Source organism: Lepisosteus oculatus, chromosome 13 (assembly GCF_040954835.1).
Source record: "Lepisosteus oculatus isolate fLepOcu1 chromosome 13, fLepOcu1.hap2, whole genome shotgun sequence".
NCBI classification, from domain to species: Eukaryota; Metazoa; Chordata; class Actinopteri; order Semionotiformes; family Lepisosteidae; genus Lepisosteus; species Lepisosteus oculatus.
Genome location: NC_090708.1, coordinates 20,275,575 through 20,292,896, shown reverse-complemented (window position 1 = coordinate 20,292,896; position 17,322 = coordinate 20,275,575). Strand labels below are relative to the sequence as shown.

At 37.0% G+C, this 17,322-nt stretch overlaps 1 protein-coding gene across 2 annotated transcripts in view; it reads right to left on the bottom strand.

Moving 5' to 3' along the window:
• The window catches only part of col4a4 (collagen, type IV, alpha 4), a 72,945-nt gene that overhangs the window by 51,976 nt on the left and 3,647 nt on the right, over positions 1–17,322 (bottom strand). For both annotated transcript variants that reach the window (XM_069197295.1, XM_069197296.1), the window contains exon 4: positions 4,616–4,693. In XM_069197295.1, the coding sequence (XP_069053396.1) occupies positions 4,616–4,693 (78 nt within the window). The remainder of the gene's footprint in view (positions 1–4,615; positions 4,694–17,322) is intronic.

Genomic DNA, 17,322 nt, shown 5'->3' with positions numbered 1-17,322 from the left:
CTCAACTTTCTTTAATTCAGACTCTAGTCTTTACTTGATTCTAAAATCCTCCTTTAGCCTTAGCTAGAAATATGCCATATATTTGGAAATATTGTTTATACTGTTGATCTGAGGTCATCCTTTAACCTCTCCTAGGATTGCCCTAGATTTGAAATCAATTGTAATCATAATTATTGCCTCAAACATATAGTACATGAACACATGTTCCTACTGGCAACTTTTAAGGATGGTACCATTTAAGAGTTTTAGGCATTAAAATTAAAAAAGTGTATGAACTAATGATTAATATTCTTGGAATTACAAATTGGGACTTGTACAAATAACAAATAAAAAATTGCCGGTGTACTGACCTTCTGAATCAAGCTAGTCCCTTTTAAGGCATTTTAATAAAAGTCAGAATTGGCATTTTTCGTGAGAATTTTTTCTCTCTCTGAGCAAAACAGACTCATAGAGTGAGTGAAATAACATGATGGCATTATGGAGCATTTTTAAAAAGTTTGTCATCTAGCCTGAGGATATTGTTGAATTGCATATCAAATGTCTCCAGTCTGGTATGCTTAGCAGTCTTCAATATCTATGTAAATACTGTATATAGGATTTTGTGATGCCTTCTGACCTTCATTCCTGTTGGAATTCAAAGGCAACATAAGTTAAGTAAGTCTGGGATCAAAGGAGATTTGTGATATCATAATATCTAATGCACAATGCATACAGTACAGTGTGTTTGGTTTAATTAATTGGAATGTTAAACATACTGTATGTCATAATTCAAATATTGTATATGTTGAACTGTATTGTCAGGCCAACAAATACTACAGTAGCCAAAGAGTGTTTTTTGTTGTACCTGTAAGTCCATGCATCGTTTCTCTGAGATCAAGAGTGCAAAGTAAGCCATTGTGTGTTTTGTTTTTTTTTTCATAGGTGAGGTAAGATCTTCAAAAAGAAATAAATAAAAAAGGGTTTTATCTCAGATGGGCGTGCTTCAGAGGGAGACATGCCTTTTTTGAATTACGAAGTACTGTACCATACAGAATATAGACATGAAACTAGCAGATAAAGAGATAAAAACAATGCTCCCTGCTCTATGGATATAAAAAACATTTTTTTTTTCAGGTCAGTAAATAGCACATCTCACTACATCTCTAAATATTATAAAAAATTATTAAACTAAGTTTAAAAGGTCAATCTTAGCCTTCTATTAACATAATTATCATGTTTGTTCCTAAGGTACTAGAATTTTGGAAGTTCTGATTAGGAATAGTTAAGGTACGTTTGCAGAATTGTTAGGAAGATTTTTTCAAATTCCTCCTCACTAGATACAAGCCCCTTCTTGTACCTTTTGGCATCAATGTATGCCTGCCTGAAAATCACCCAACCATTCAGATTCATCTCTTGCTGTATTCTCCAGTTGTAGAGAGAATCTTTTAGGGATAACTCTGACTTCATCCATAATCCCACAGATGTCAGCTTCGCACCACTGGCTCCTCAGCCAAGCACAGACACCCTATGTCTGAATCTGCAGTTCCTCTTGTACTGAGCATGACTGCTAATACAAGAACAGTGACAGGAACACTATACTGTAAAAAGGCATCCTGGGGGGCGTCCTTGCCAAATTTCCCATTGGCCCTTACCAATCATGGCCACCTAGTAATCTCCATCTATGAACTGGCTTCATCACTCTGTTCTCCTCCCCACTAAGAGCTGGTGTGTGGTGAGCATACTGGCACACTATGGCTGCTGTCGCATCATCCAGGTGGGTGCTGCACATTGGTGATGGAGGGGTGTCCCCATTACCTGCAAAGTGTTTTGATTGGAGTGTCCAGAAAGGTGCTATGTAAGTGTTATCAATTGTTATTTCTTTAATACATCATCAGCAGAGTAAAACTAACCCGTCTCACAATGTTCCACATCCAGCTCATGTTCCCTTTCAGTGGATGACCAATCCATTGGTTGTCATGAGAAATGTCTCCTTTCATTAACACCAACTGACTTGTATTTGATTACCTCGAAATCATAGAATGCAAACAGTAAATGGGTTCTATATTAAGGCAAACAGCATAACCGATAGACAAATATTGGAATTAATGAGATCTGACTGAAGAAAATGGTCTAAGCTGTGAAAAGGTTTCATAGAGCTTTAAAATTATTTTTTAAACATTGTTGCACTTACTATCTGACCCTAGGACTCTCATGTCTGACAGAGCAAGTGACATGCAAGAAAATATAAAGTGTACAATACAATGTGCAAACCGCCAAATGCAATCCCTGAAAAATCCATTGTGAGTATTCAATATGAGGTCTTTCTGTCTGATCTGTGATCCAGAAGGAAGCTAAAACAGGTGTGTGACTTCCTGTCAAAATCAAAAAAAGAGGAAAAGCATTACGCAAGTCTTGCTATAATATGACATACAAGATGTATAGCGCAGTTCAATTATCTGATCGCCAAAATGTCTAGTCATAGCAAGCAAATTAATATTGTTTTAGCATATTAGTACAGTATGAGTCAGTGGTTTCATAGTACTGCAGGAGATTTTACTTTTCACAAACAGTTCAAATGCTTCCCACAGAGACCTGATTAATAAATAGAAAAACCACCCTCGCTTACATTAACTAAACCAGAAGCTCTAATTAGAACCTTAAGAGTTATAACTATAATTCAAAAAGATCTTTAAGTTTAAGAAAAATAATAAATACCATGCCTGGAAAGAGAAGAATGCAGCCAGATAACAGCTGCAAATTATTGGTATTGATTTACGAGCGTCTTTCTCATTAATAGCAAGAGACTTTTCTAAATCCTATAATTATAATTATAATAATTGCTTACACTTATATAGCGCTTTTCTGGACACTCCACTCAAAGCGCTTTACAGGTAATGGGGTCTCCCCTCCACCACCACCAATGTGCAGCATCCACCTGGATGATGCGACGGCAGCCATAGTGCGCCAGAACGCTCACCACACATCAGCTATCAGTGGGGAGGAGAGCAGAGTAATGTAGCCAATTCATAGAGGGGGATTATTAGGAGGCTATGATGGGGTAAAGGCCAGGGGGGAAATTTGGCCAGGACACCGGGGTTACACCCCTACTCTTTTTCGAGAAGCGCCCTGGGATTTTTAATGACCACAGAGAGTCAGGACCTCGGTTTTACGTCTCATCCGAAGGACGGCGCCTGTTTACAGTATAGTGTCCCCGTCACTATACCGGGGCATTAGCACCCACATGGACCGCAGGGTGAGCGCCCCCTGCTGGCCCCACTAACACCTCTTCCAGCAGCATCCTGTGGCATTCTTTAAAAATACAGATGATGGCTGTTGCCGTCACTAATTAAAGGGTGAATATTTTTATGTACTTGATATGATGATTTTCAAACAAAGAGGCAGCAAAGTCACTCCAATAGAGTTACCGTTTAAGACTTCAATGAAGAAAAGCTTTTCCTTTCAGCGAAAGCAAACGCATGACCAATGGACAAAAGTGAAGCACCCTGATACACATTTCTTTTCTACTGTAAATAATGACCTCTCCTTTAATTTTCAAACAAATGCAGACTGCATGTAGAGAATGTACAGCTGCACATTTTCAAAGCAGCTGCACATTTTCCCTTTACAGATATATCCATGTTTACTATCCATGAATGCTAAGTAAGGACTTTTTCCTCTGATGGCACTGGCTTCTTGAACTTCCTGTTTTCCCAGAGTTTGAGAAACTATATATGTTTACAATAGGACTGTTTGGCTTATTTAAAACAGCAAGAGTTTTGTGGCCACATATCAAAATCAGAAAGAAATGGAGGTCAGACAACCATATCAACTCATACTGGAATCCATACTGGAATTCGCACATATATCCTGTCAGCGCTAAAATCCCATTTATAAAGTTTTGACCAAAGACCAAATTTTGAATAGGAGTAGTTCCATGCTTCTGAAATTGGTTTATAACCTGCATCATGTATGTATAAACATTATAGTAACACCTTTACAGAAATTTTGCAAAGTTTTGTTTGTTAATTAAATTTGCCAATTCAAACAATGCTGCAGCTGATAAGAAAACGATGTCTGAAAGATGTTCCAATACCGTATGTAGGTTTAGGAGACTATCTTGCAACCTCAATTATTGTTTCATATGTAATGGCTTTTTTGTCTAACTAAACCTCCTGGGTACAAATCTTCTTAGCTGCCTGCTCTTTGAACATGTGTAGTTTCAGAAGTGGGAAAAACTCCTTACAATCTGTATTGGTTAACTTAGAAGCCTAAGAAAGAGTGGTGGCAGTAATTAAGTTACAGTAAATGCTATGATAAAACAAAGCAAAACAAGAGATGCCAAATTACATCTTACTAATCTCATAACCTACTACTCAACACCATCTTCTTTTAAAAAGAAGAACTTTTGTAAACTTTGAACTTTATTTGTTTTATCATCCTGGGCTAGTAAATCTGTAATCTGCCAGCATTACTTTACTCACTCACTTGTGCACTGCACAAACTTGACAGAGGTCTGGTATAATAAGTGCCACATTTGTGAGGTTGTAAGTGGTTGTTTATCATGATTATATTGTAGAAGATGAGCCTTTTAAATTGAAATCACACACATCATTGACAGAGCCAAATGTTTCCTTACCCAAGAGCCTTTTTCCGGGAAGCACTGGCAAACAGAGCAGTCTCTCCCAGCACAGGGGCCAATGTGGTCAAAACTACCCTGAAAGTAAGAAGACAAAGCAACATTAATTTGAAACAGATAAGATTAGTTTTTGCCATAAAGAATACCACTCAGAAGGATGTTGTCAGAGTGTACTGTAGTTCAAGGAAACCGTATTATGATACAACGTACTTTAGGTCACCTTGTTTCTGTTCATGGTCATCTTCGTTGTAATTAATTATAAATATATATCACAGTGAAACTTCTTCCTTGTATATTACTATTGATACAAGTTATTTATATTGTATGTGGAACAGGGGGATCACATGACTGGTATGCCCTGAGTCCTGTTGGCAACAGACAGTTCAGTTCATTTTGTTTGTTGTTCCATGATTTTATAGTGTTGTGATTGGCCTGCTGCAGTGCAACAGCAGCAGCCTGTAAAAGCCAAGATGGCAACAGTGAGCTCATTGCGATAGGTGCAGACTTTAACTTTGAGATGTAAAAAACTGGTATAAAAACTGCACAAAGTTCTGTGAGCAAAAGGAACAAAAGAAAAGGCTCTGAATACTTGTGCAGTGAAGTGGAAGAGTGTAAAACAGAAGGTGATATAGCTGTAAAATGGTATAAATCATATTGCAATAATTTCCTCATAGGAGAGCTCTCAGAGCAATCAGGAGGAATATTGGTATATTGCTGAATAATGCTGGTATATTGACAGACAACTAATTTCGCAAGACACTGGAAAACTCAAATTGAATAGAGTGATGGTGTTTTTTTCCAATTCTTCCCTTCCACGGGACACCCTACCACAACAGCAATTGTTTATCATCACCTGAGGGAAAAAGGAAATGAAAAAGCTGACTCAAAACAATGTGAGGTGAAAATAGGATTCCAGTTCACAATAACTACTGTAAACTCCAAACTCCATTGCCCCGTGCAAAAAAAAAGAAAAATGTTTGCGCACACTATCCATTTGATTGTGACTTACAGGTACAACAAAAAACACTCTTTGGCTACTGTAGTATTTGTTGGCCTGACAAATACTTTCTTATACAGTTAAACAAGGAAGAGTGGCCATCTTAAAATATGCTGATATTGTAAATACACAGTTTTGGCTCTAGATACCTGATTTAATGATGTTACATTATTAACTTTAATCTGCTTCTGTATTAAGACATGTGATACATCTATTGGTTTACTGCATTTCAAAGCTTTCTAGAAATCCTCTAATTCTCTGATTTCAGTTAGACCAACAGACATATCTTTTTAGCATTTGATTTTACATTCCATAGGATAGAAGAATGTAAATATTGGCACTGGAATGCAGATCACAGGGAGGTTTAAGGTGAGAGCTTTTAAAAGATAAAGATCGTTAATTTTTTTTAAGAAAGTGCATATTTTTAAAGGGTTTTCTCTTGGTTTTCTAAATGATTTTTTGGCTCAGGAGCTTCTCATAGTGACACATATAGATGCAATTATCCATAACACGTTCATTTTAAAGGAGCAATGTAGCGCTGATATTAATTAATAAAAGGATTTAAAATGTGATATAAAGGTAATAAAAGGTCAAACAAATTTCATAATGGTAGTTAATAAAGTGTAAAACATACAGTATAATACATAAAATACTGTACCAACACAACTGGTGAAGGTTCAATCACAATTCTGCAATTCATCATGAGACGATTTTATCTGATATGTGGAGGCACTCTATTCATTTTCAGATATTTGTGTAAGATTTGTCAGTACGAGTTACATATAAGGAACAGTAAGCAGCTTGTCTTATGAACAGAAGTTACAGGACCACCTGTTTTAACTGTCCAGAAGCCCACATTACATCAAACATGAGAGACAATCATGACAACTCTAAGTCATGACACCTTCCGAGAGACTTCTCACTGTCGGTTTCATCCACTTTGCTTCTGCAACACAGAGATAGAACAAGAGCTGGCGCATTACATCTTTTTTTAACCCCACTGTGTGGGGGCTTTCCTCAAGCGGGATCCACATCCTAGGACTTTCTCTGACTGATCCTATTCTGGTAAATTACCCACAATCCCTCAGATCAGGAACTGCAATCCTGCCTGTACAACATAGACCGAGAATGTTTATACCTGTATGTCATTTATATCTACAGTCTGTTTCAAATCCACTATATACTTTAGCTGGACATTCTACTGAATGTGCACATACACATCTGTCAGTGAATACTTGCTTTTGGAATCCATGGTGTAAAAGTGAATTGGCCATGCACAAAGTTTACTTGAACAAAATCACTTGGTTTGAGAAGCAGTTCACACTGGGGGCACACCTCATTAACTGAGAAACCTTGTTTCAGGGATCAGGCATTCCTTCACCCTTCACAAGGATATGGTTTAATAAGCATTAATTAATAATGAATGAGGGATTGCCCTAATTATTAACTTTTATTTACAATGAATGTCACTATTAAAAAACAATGCAATTTTTTTTCAAGGAAGCCCTGAGTATTTACCAAACCCCTTGCAAAGTGCAGATTGATTTGATCCAGATCAAATTGGAGCATCAGGGCCACAGACCTCCATATGCACAATTTACAGGCTCCTTTGCTGGGGAAGCCATTGGAGGAACCCAAAGCAAAGCACTTCTACAACAGCAGGATGTCAAAAACAAGAGATGTTCAATAGAACTGACATAATCAAACAATAAACTATTACCAACTTTAAGCACAAACAATTAATCAAATCACAATTATTATTTAGTAATCTTTTTATATTTAATTATGCTTATGATGTACACCCGATACATATACTGTAGCAATCAAAGCACAGAGTCAAAAGTAATTTTCAAGTCGGACAAATTTTTATTTTCAGACATGCCAACATAAGTATAGTGCTGTTCAAACCATGGAAAGTCTGGACCAACTGTCTCCACTCACTCGCCAGTCACTGTTCATGTGATTATCCTTTCAACACAAAGAAGAATGTAGCTGTATTCTTTAAGATGCTGTTATTATATACAATTGAACTAGCTATGAACCTGAATGTGTAGTTTTGTACTACAATTAACTCTGATTCCCTGCCTCCCATTTCAAACCTCCTTAAAATATACATTTATGGTACTTAGCCCTTCACAGCTATAGATACAATAATTATATGAACTGTGATACCTCAAAGGTTGTCTTCATCTATTCACTGTTTCTAAATATTTTTTCCAACTAACACTTCAGGCACATTCTAGTAAAACCAAACCTAACTGCCAGATTGCAAACAACAATTATACACTAATGCTTTCCTTATCTAGTGATAATACCCTCTTTATCCACAGATAAAAACACGCTTTGAACAGGAATGTTTCTCTAGTTTTCCAAAATCACTGTTATGTTAATGTATCACTGTATTTCCATTATTTTGGGGAATTCCTTTGAGCACATAAATCACTGTGGAATTTGTTTTGGCTAATCTGCAGTGCTGAAACCACTTAAGACGATTACACAAATAAAAAAAAACTGTTAATACTAAGTCTATATACAGTACAAACCAAATGATTTAGCAAAGGTGTTTCAAACTCTACATAGATAGCACCCCTGGCCTGGAATTCAACCCAGGGCCCCAGTGCTACGAGGCAGCAATGCTAGCTACTGAACCACCATGCTGCCCCTATTCATAATTTATACAGGTATTCAAACATGCCTAATGAAGTCAGGAGTTCTTCACATGGCACTACAGTACAACGTAGCTGTTAAATGTACAAAAAACTTCACACTCCATTTATGTACAGTTTGGTTTTATTAAAAAAATAAACATCTGATTTGAGATACTGATGAAATGTTCTTGACATAGTTTCAGTTACTTTAACACCTTTATTAGGTATGATGATTGTTTAATTGATCACTGTAGGACTCTTACTGTAAGTAAGCGACTTAGACTCTTGTCTAAGCAGCAGATGACCTCATTAGTGAGAGTTGTTTGGGTACAAGGGATGAGGTGATTTCACTTGCTCAATGTCATGCCTGGTGAAAATCAATAAAGACTAACACGGAAAGGAATCTATATTATCAAGACAACAACATTTACATGTTATCAGTATAATGTAGGGTGATTTAAAGCAGTGCTCAGTTACTTGCTGTCCGGTGTGATAACGGATGGTAAATTATAACTTCTGAACTACTGTACTTACTTCTAACTGTAAGACATTATAGCCCAACACAGTTAATCAATGACAGACCACGCTCTCCAAGATTGGCAAATCAGAAAAGACAGGACCTCATAAAAGGTTTAAATTAAAATGTCCTCCAAAAAAGCCATAGGAATCTAAGGAAATGTATGGACATGGATCAAGAATTAGTTAACAAACAAAAGAGCCCATCATCTCAAAGGACATGGGACTCAGAATTTCAGAATTAAAGTCTTTTTGGGTACAAGAAGTCTCCACCATCTTTGCCTACACACGTTTGGCTCTCTTATTTCCGACTTTCTCGGCTAATTCAATCTTGACAAGTTCCTGCCGATGATAAGCAGCCCATAACCATTATGCTACCGGTGCCATGCACGACAGTAGGAATGAGAAGAGTGCTGCACCAAAAAATACAATCTTGTCCTTTTTGACCAGAATTATTTTTACCACATGATTGCAGTATCAATTAAATACATTGCTGCTGCCTAGAGATGTGTTTTCAACTCTGTTAAAAAAGTCAGATGTGTGGAGTACATGTGATATTTTCGAACCATGGGCCTTTTTTGAGGTATCAGCCATTGAACTGGAATTATTTCAAAGTCACTGTTGGTATCCCTCACCAGTTTCCTCCTTGCCCAGCTGCTCAGCTTGGAGGGACAGCCTGCTATAGGCAGTTTCTTAGTGGTACGATGCCTCTTCTTTTTCTTGATGATTGAAGAGTCTGTGCTGCTGTGTTCCCAGAGATATTCAGAGACTTCAGTATGTCATTTTTCCCTTCTCCTGACCTGTGCTTTTCTATAACTTTATCCCCGACTTGCCCTGAAATCTGCTTAGTCTTCATGGTTGACTCTGTTGTACTCGGACAGAGGCCACTGAAATAATTGCGTCACTTGTTAAGGTAATTCTGTGCTCATGCTGTAAATTGATTTAGTTTGTCACAGGAATGAGTTTAAATACTTATGCAATCATGACCTTTCCATGTTTTCCTTTGTGTTGATTATCTAAAGACATCTTTGATGGCAACTGCAGGACATGACATTGAACATTATCTATCTTTCTGCACTTCGTGTGGTCTCAACCTGATGTGACAATATCTCAGCAGGACAGCAAACATGCTTCTGATGCTCATTCTAACAGGATGAGAATATTAAAGATACAGTATGCTGTGGATGTCCTACTTGTGAAACATGAGCTTCACTGAACATATGTGGGATGAACTAGGATATCATGTGGTACCTAGGGTTCAGATACCAATGAAAATATTTCCTATAAGAGGACAGAATACTACTAGAATACTACTAGACAGTTTTTACAATCTGGCGTAAATCATGCATTGTACAGTAGGTGTACAGCTTGTATGACTTCCAACACAAATAACACATTCTAATGCTTACTGATCTGAAATACTCAGGAGTTCTGAAACTCTACAGTAATTCAAAACTGAAAGTGCTCAATACTATACTGCACTCTATTCTAAAAAACTGTTGTATAGCTGCAACTGAGTCGTGTTTCTGATCTTTGATCTCTGCCTTGCAATTTATTAATGACAGTGGTCTACAGTGTATGTAGTATTTGCACAGATCGTGTTATATATAGAACAGTCTGTCAATATGAGTAATTGAATTCACTAGCTGCACATACATTAAAAATGTGGTTCACAATTTGTTAAAAATAAAGTTAAAAAATAGATCAAAGTATAAAGGATGTAAAAAAATAGATCAAAGTACTTAAGGATATTAAGTAGTAAGGACTCATTATTTGTGCTGGGCATACTTGACCAAAGACACAATGGTGTCACAAAGGAATTACCTTATTCTGTACAATAATGGAAAACATAAATTAATTAAGCCTTCAGACCCTCTCAGACCCTTTAGACCAAACCATAATGGTAATTCTTTCAGTATCTGCAATTGTATCAGCACTTTTAGAAAGAGACCAAGGAACCTGATCTAAATGTCCATCTGAATCAAATTAGACAGATTTGTATCCTGGCATACAATAAGAGCACAGTGTCAGCACTGTATCAAGGTACAGTATAATGAACTGTAGAAAAGAAACGACAGACTATATTAAGAAAAAATGGGAAATGGAACTGAACATTGCCATCACTAATGAGGAATGGAAGAATATATGCAAAACACAACACAGTCCCCTCAAACTCAAAAATTGGTGGGAGTTTTCCTGGAAAAACATAACTTGATTTTTTACAAACCCCCAAATTAAATCATCTCAGCTTGGTTTGCCACAACCATGTTGGAGAGATTGTGGTAAAGGGAAGCTGATGATTCCCATACAGTATTTATTCCCAGAATTCAGTCCTATTGGGAAGCACTGTGGTCTCTTATCCAAGACATACTGTATTATGTTTAGAAATACCAAAATCAGGTTCACTTGTGTACGGTATATTAGTACTCTACCTGAGGTTGAGGGATGGGATACTGGTTTAAGGTATTTTTGGCAGAAAGCATAAAAGCTAAAACACATACTGTAAATGGCCCAAAAGAGATCCCCCAACCAAAGAAAACTGGATTGTTATTGTTATTGAGATTTACAAGATGGAAAAACTCGGTCGAGACTCAAATAAGAGGTCATTGAGAGATATTGAGAGATGCGATTAACGTATGTTTACTATCCGATACTAGTGCAAATGACACCAAAAGCATTTAATCGATATTCAAATTCCATATACCTTTTCTAACACATACATGTATACCATAAATAGAGAGATAAGTGTCTTTTGACAAAGTGTAAATATGAATTAACTTCAAGTTGATGAAACTACATTCCTAGGAAAGAAAAATTGCTTTTAAAAACTTAATGTGGCAGCTGAAGAAGTTGGAGAATTATATAAAATGATATAAGTCAGCAGAATCCCCTTGCAATTGTCCTCACTTACAGTATGTGAAGATAGGCATCGGAACTACTGTTCTGAACCACAATTAAGCAATTACAGCCATAACATTTTTATTTCATGGCTAAAGCCATAGAATATACAGTAAGTGTTTAAATAATGCATAACTACCAAGTGAATTTTCTGATATATCGTCCGTTTGAGCAAAAATAAACAGAGGCAAACCATGCATTATTTTTTAAGTTGCAGCAATTAGATTCTGAGTTACTCTAAACACCGGTTTGTGGAAGATATGATGTGAAAATATAGTGCAGAAGGAAACCAAAGTAGACCACCTTCAGGCTGATCTTGCTGAGCAGGTGAGGCTGGAATTTAACCATGTACAACTTTGCTATAATTTAACTCATAAAATTACACCATTGAGCTCAGCATTTCAAAATACACTGAAACCACTAACATCAATTATCGTCAGCTTAGCTGAATAAAAACAGTAGTTTGAGAAGACTTCTTCAATTACTAGCATCATCACATTATGTTCATGGTAAAAGCTTTACTGTAGAAGACTGTAAACTGTAGTGATTTGCAGGGTTACATTCTGAGTTATCATGTTTCATACTGTATATTTGGACCATATCAAAGTACTATGTCTAACCTGATCTTTGTGTCATCACATATGATTAATAGGTCATTTTACTTATTAATCATATGTGCTGTGAGCTTTTAACAGACATTTTTATTTCCAGAAATATCAATTTTATTACTGTTTCATCCAGTATAGAGTAGGCTTGTCGGGAAACCTATCCAGGAAAGCAATGGACACAAGGCAGGATATGCCATGGGTGGATGGCCATGGATGCTCATCCATCACAAAATAGACACACAGACACATACAGTACACACACACCAGGGCCAAGTTACCCGAAAGGCAATTATCTACCATCTTCCAATATGTCCTTGGACTGTGGGTGAAACTGGTACACCCCACAGGAAACACATACAAACAGCCAGCAGCCATCTCACAACTGGCAACCCACTGAAGCTAACCAGGTGTGAGCTTGGTCAGTACCTGGAGGGACCTCCTGGGAAAAACTAAGGTTGCTGCCTGAAGAGGTGTTAGTGGAGCCAGTAGGGGGTGCTCACCCTGCAATCTATGTGTGTCCTAATGCCCCAATATAGTGATGGGGACACTATACTATAAAAAGGCGCCATTCTTCAGATCAGACGTAAAACTGAGGTCCTCTCTTTGGACAAACGCTCTGTTGTCATTAAAAATCCCAGTGCTTTTACCAATCATGACCTCCTAATAATCCCCATCTATGAGTTAGCTTCATTGCTCTGTTCTCTTCCCCACTGATAGCTGATGTGTGATAGCTGCTGTAGCATCATCCAGGTGGTGGAGGGGAGTCCCCATTACCTGTAAAGTGCTTTGAGTGCAGTGTCCAGAAAAGAGCTATATTAATGTAAGCAATTATTATTATTAAACACAATCTTGGCTATTGTAATGGAATGAACCTTAGTGATTTTTTGCTCCACAAGTAATTGAAACAACCTGTATATTTTATTTTGCTTGTGTTTTCAATGCTATATAAATATAATTTTTTGTGGGATTAATGCACATAAACATAGGATCTGTGCTTCTCACAGGACTTTTTTGGTTGCTTTCTTTCTTTTCTACATAAAAACAATTATGGTGAATTAAGGTTTAATTTGAAATCCAGCTTCCTGCAGAAAATACATCAAGAAAGTAAAGGGTTGTTTGGCATCATTATAATAATTTCTCAGGTGGAGTTAAGTTTAGTATTATTAATCCAGCTATGTGCCCTTGTCATGTGGAAGACACACAGAATATCTGTGGCAATAATTTGGTGGTATTTTACTCCATTTCTCACTTGGACCCAATGCAATAATGTCTCAAAAATCAGTCATTGCACAAAGTGAACAGAACATAGACTGCTGTCATGTGTAAACAGGATTCAGGGATCCAGAGAATGACATATTTTCACTCTTGTTTAAGGTACTCTGCAATACAGTACAACTGTATAAGGTCCTGTTGAGAATCTGTTTGAACATAAAACCCATTCATAGGAGAACTTACATAGAGGCAGGGAATTCTGCATAAATGCAGTTTACTTTATTGTTAATTTTTGCACAAAATGTTGTTGCACATATACTGATATTATGAAGTCATACTATCAAAAGCAGTAAAGATTAAATAAATCTTGACTTTTGCAGATACTGACAGCCTTACCTCAGTTAATTCATATAGAACTTTTATGATGACCTCCAAGAGAGAATTTGTAATCCAGAAACTTCCAAATGATAATATTAACAATGTGAATAATTGGTGCATCTTTTTCTTTCAAATGCATAGGGGCTTTTGTCAGCTGCTGCTGTATACTGTATACGCATACTGGTCCTCACCAGGTTTGTGTGGATGCCTGCCTGAGATATCTTTAAGATCCCAACAAAACTGTAAACACCTGGTCAGTGTTCACTTTTATCTTCTTTTTGCTGCCAGAGGGTACGATTTCACTATATGGCCATAGAAAATGACACCCCCTGCCCCTCAACATACTCCCAGACAGACTTGCTTGAGGCACTTGGTCTGGAAAATTGCCACTGTCCTACTCTTAAAGCTTCACATCTTGGATTTGAACTTACAGCCTCATTCAGATTGCCAGCCTACCACATGCATGCACAGGAAAGTGTTTTGTGAAAGTGGATTGTTTACATTGCAACCCCAGATCTGTTTCCCATTCCCTTAGGCTCTAAGCCATCAGGATATAGTTTACTCACTTTAATAGCTGATCTGGTGCAGTTTTTGGTTTATTCTGTCATGAAAGTAACAGTGGACATTTTCTTTAAATAAATCCTTAATAATTAAAGAAACAATGTGTAAATAAAAAAGACCTGGGAGCGGTTCTTAACTAGTGAGAAACAAGGGTTCACTGTATTTGCTTTTCTGGTGGGACACTAACCAGAAGAACTGTATATTCTCCTGCTGCATTTCTAGCATTAACAACTAGCAAGGTGAAGCATTAAGTGGTCGTTGTTATACGTTTGTGGCATAAAAACAAATAGACGATTATAAGCCCTTCAATACTGCACACAGGATTAAAATTTGATTGTTTCTGCGTGACTAATTTAGATACTTTATTTATGCAGAGAAGTCAATTGAGAACAAATTCTCATTTGTACCCAAAACCTGGAGCAATCCAGTTGAAGTATTGTGTTCAGTAGTAAAACAAGAGGGTTTCTCATGGGATTTTAACTCAAATCCCTCTTCTTCAGCACTAAGTTCAGTTCTACTTTCACTCTTGTTGCAATTTATTCATTTGGTTAATTTTAATTTGGTTACAATTTAGACACTATTTCATTAAATAGTGAAGATTTTCTGTAAAACACAGAAAAATGTATTTCCTTAATCCCTACTCACATGTTCATACAGTATGTATAGTGTCACTCATACAGTACGTGTTTGGCATTGGATTGACACTAAAATAAAGATCCTGCAGACTTGATTGGCCAAGTCACTACTTGCTATCTTTCAATGTTTCACTTTGTTTTAGGAAACTAGGTTGCTTTAGGTAACTAATGTTAAATAAATCAGATATGAGAGGAGATATTTAAATGTTAGTGTCTGATACTATAAAATAATGATTTTATATGTTCTGAACAATGCTTCATGCATAGCAATGCTGGTAGTGTACTGTAGTTGTCAGCTTACATTCCAAATTTACATGCATTTGTCTTTCATTAAGCCGTAGTCTCATTATGTAATACTCTTGACAAAATGTGGGCAGGGTTATAAAGGTAATATATTCTGGGCCAGGAGTTTTGATAAGCCTATAGCAGCTATCTCTGCCTGCCAAAGTTGTAATTTTTCTGTCCTGTTTCCAGGATGAAACTACATTTCAGGAAAGGCAAAGAGGAAGATGATTAGCTCACTTCCTGTGTGATGAGCCTCACCTGTTAGTGTGTACCATGCTTCTCAGGATATAACAGTGTGACAAGGCCAGTTCTATTGGTAATAGTGTGTAAAACTGACAATCATTCAAACTATTAGCCTGAGAATATGTAAGTGTAGCTAGGGTTCCACAGGTGTAGTTAAGTTTTAATAGTAGGCTTTTGAACCTGACATGTGCTGGAATATGTCTTCAGAAATTTTACATTAGGAACATTAGGAAGAAATTGTTCGGGCGGCTGGTTTCTCATCTCATGCCAAGACTTTGGCCACTGGGTTACTCGGCACCAGAAACTATCGCAACACATACTGTAGTTAAATTTGATGACAAAATGAATGTTGTCCCATTATGCTACTATCACTGATACAGCTGCTGGGTTATGGAGTAAAAAAGTCCATTTCTGGTTTACATGACTTTTTAAAATTATTTTGGTGCAAGAAACTGAGTCCAATATTCTAATATATGGGGGGATATACAGTCCAGTACATGATTAACCTTGCCTGTTAAGTTGTCTCGTTTAAATGCTGTGCTATTCCTTTACTGAGAGCAAGGTAAGAGATATGAGCAGGCTGTGGCACTGAGCCCTTGTTATGGGGGAGGTTTTTCAAGCGCATGGAAATCCCAGGAACTAACCTTAAGAATTTGAGTCTAAAATATTCCTGAGAGATGCACCTAGCATTTGCTGATAGGATAGCAGTGCTACCCACCCATAGACTGACCTTGTCATCTTGTCAAGTTTTTTCTGACTGCTCTCAGAAGCTAAGTAAGGCTGGGCCTGGGCAGTACTGGGGTGAGGGAACAAAGAACAAAATCTTCTTTCATTACAAAATGATAGGTGCTTATCTGTGATGATTTAAACCACGCTGATTACAGCAACAGAGCATTTGATGTTTTATTAGATTCTTAAATTGGGTTCTCATCATATCTACACCCCATAAATTACAAGTAATTGGAGTTTCTGTAGTGTGTAAAATTGTTATCTTCATCTCTGTATAGAGATTGTGGTTATCTCACTATGTGACTGAATGGGAGCACTTACTTGATGATTGTGTTTCACAGAGCATCATGTTACCCCTTATAGTAGTCTCTAGGTACATTTTTTATAGCATTTTCCAGCATTTAGTATGGTTTTATAATAGTTTTGTTGCAGGTTTCTATGTCTTCACTGTTCTTTACCATAGTAAGCCATGAGGAATATCAAAAGTACCCCAAGAATAGTAAAAACTCCATTTATAATATCCGCCATCCATTTTCTAACCACTTAACCCAATACAGAGTAGTGAAGGAGCCAAAGCCTATCCTAGCAAAAGGCACAAGGCAGGGTACACACTGGGCAGACACAAACACACATGGAGAACATATGAATACTGCACAGATAGCACAGCAGGAATTGAACCTACAGTAGTTACTAGACAGCAATGATAACCACTGCACCACTAAGGTAATTACAATATTATTCATTTTAATTATAAATCTATTTATAATAGACTTTACAAATATACTATAAGCCTCGGTATTCCCATTGTCCAGTGTAGAAAAGCCTAGAATGCATTGTCTATGCTTCTAAAATGTTTTTGTGCACATGCAGAATAATAGTTTGTTCATTAGCACCTCTATTAAGAAGATGTATACAGTCATAATTTCTTACTTCTCCTTTCTTGCTTCTCTGAAGAAATCAATTTAAGTTAAGTGTTTAGGATGAGCAATGGACTAAT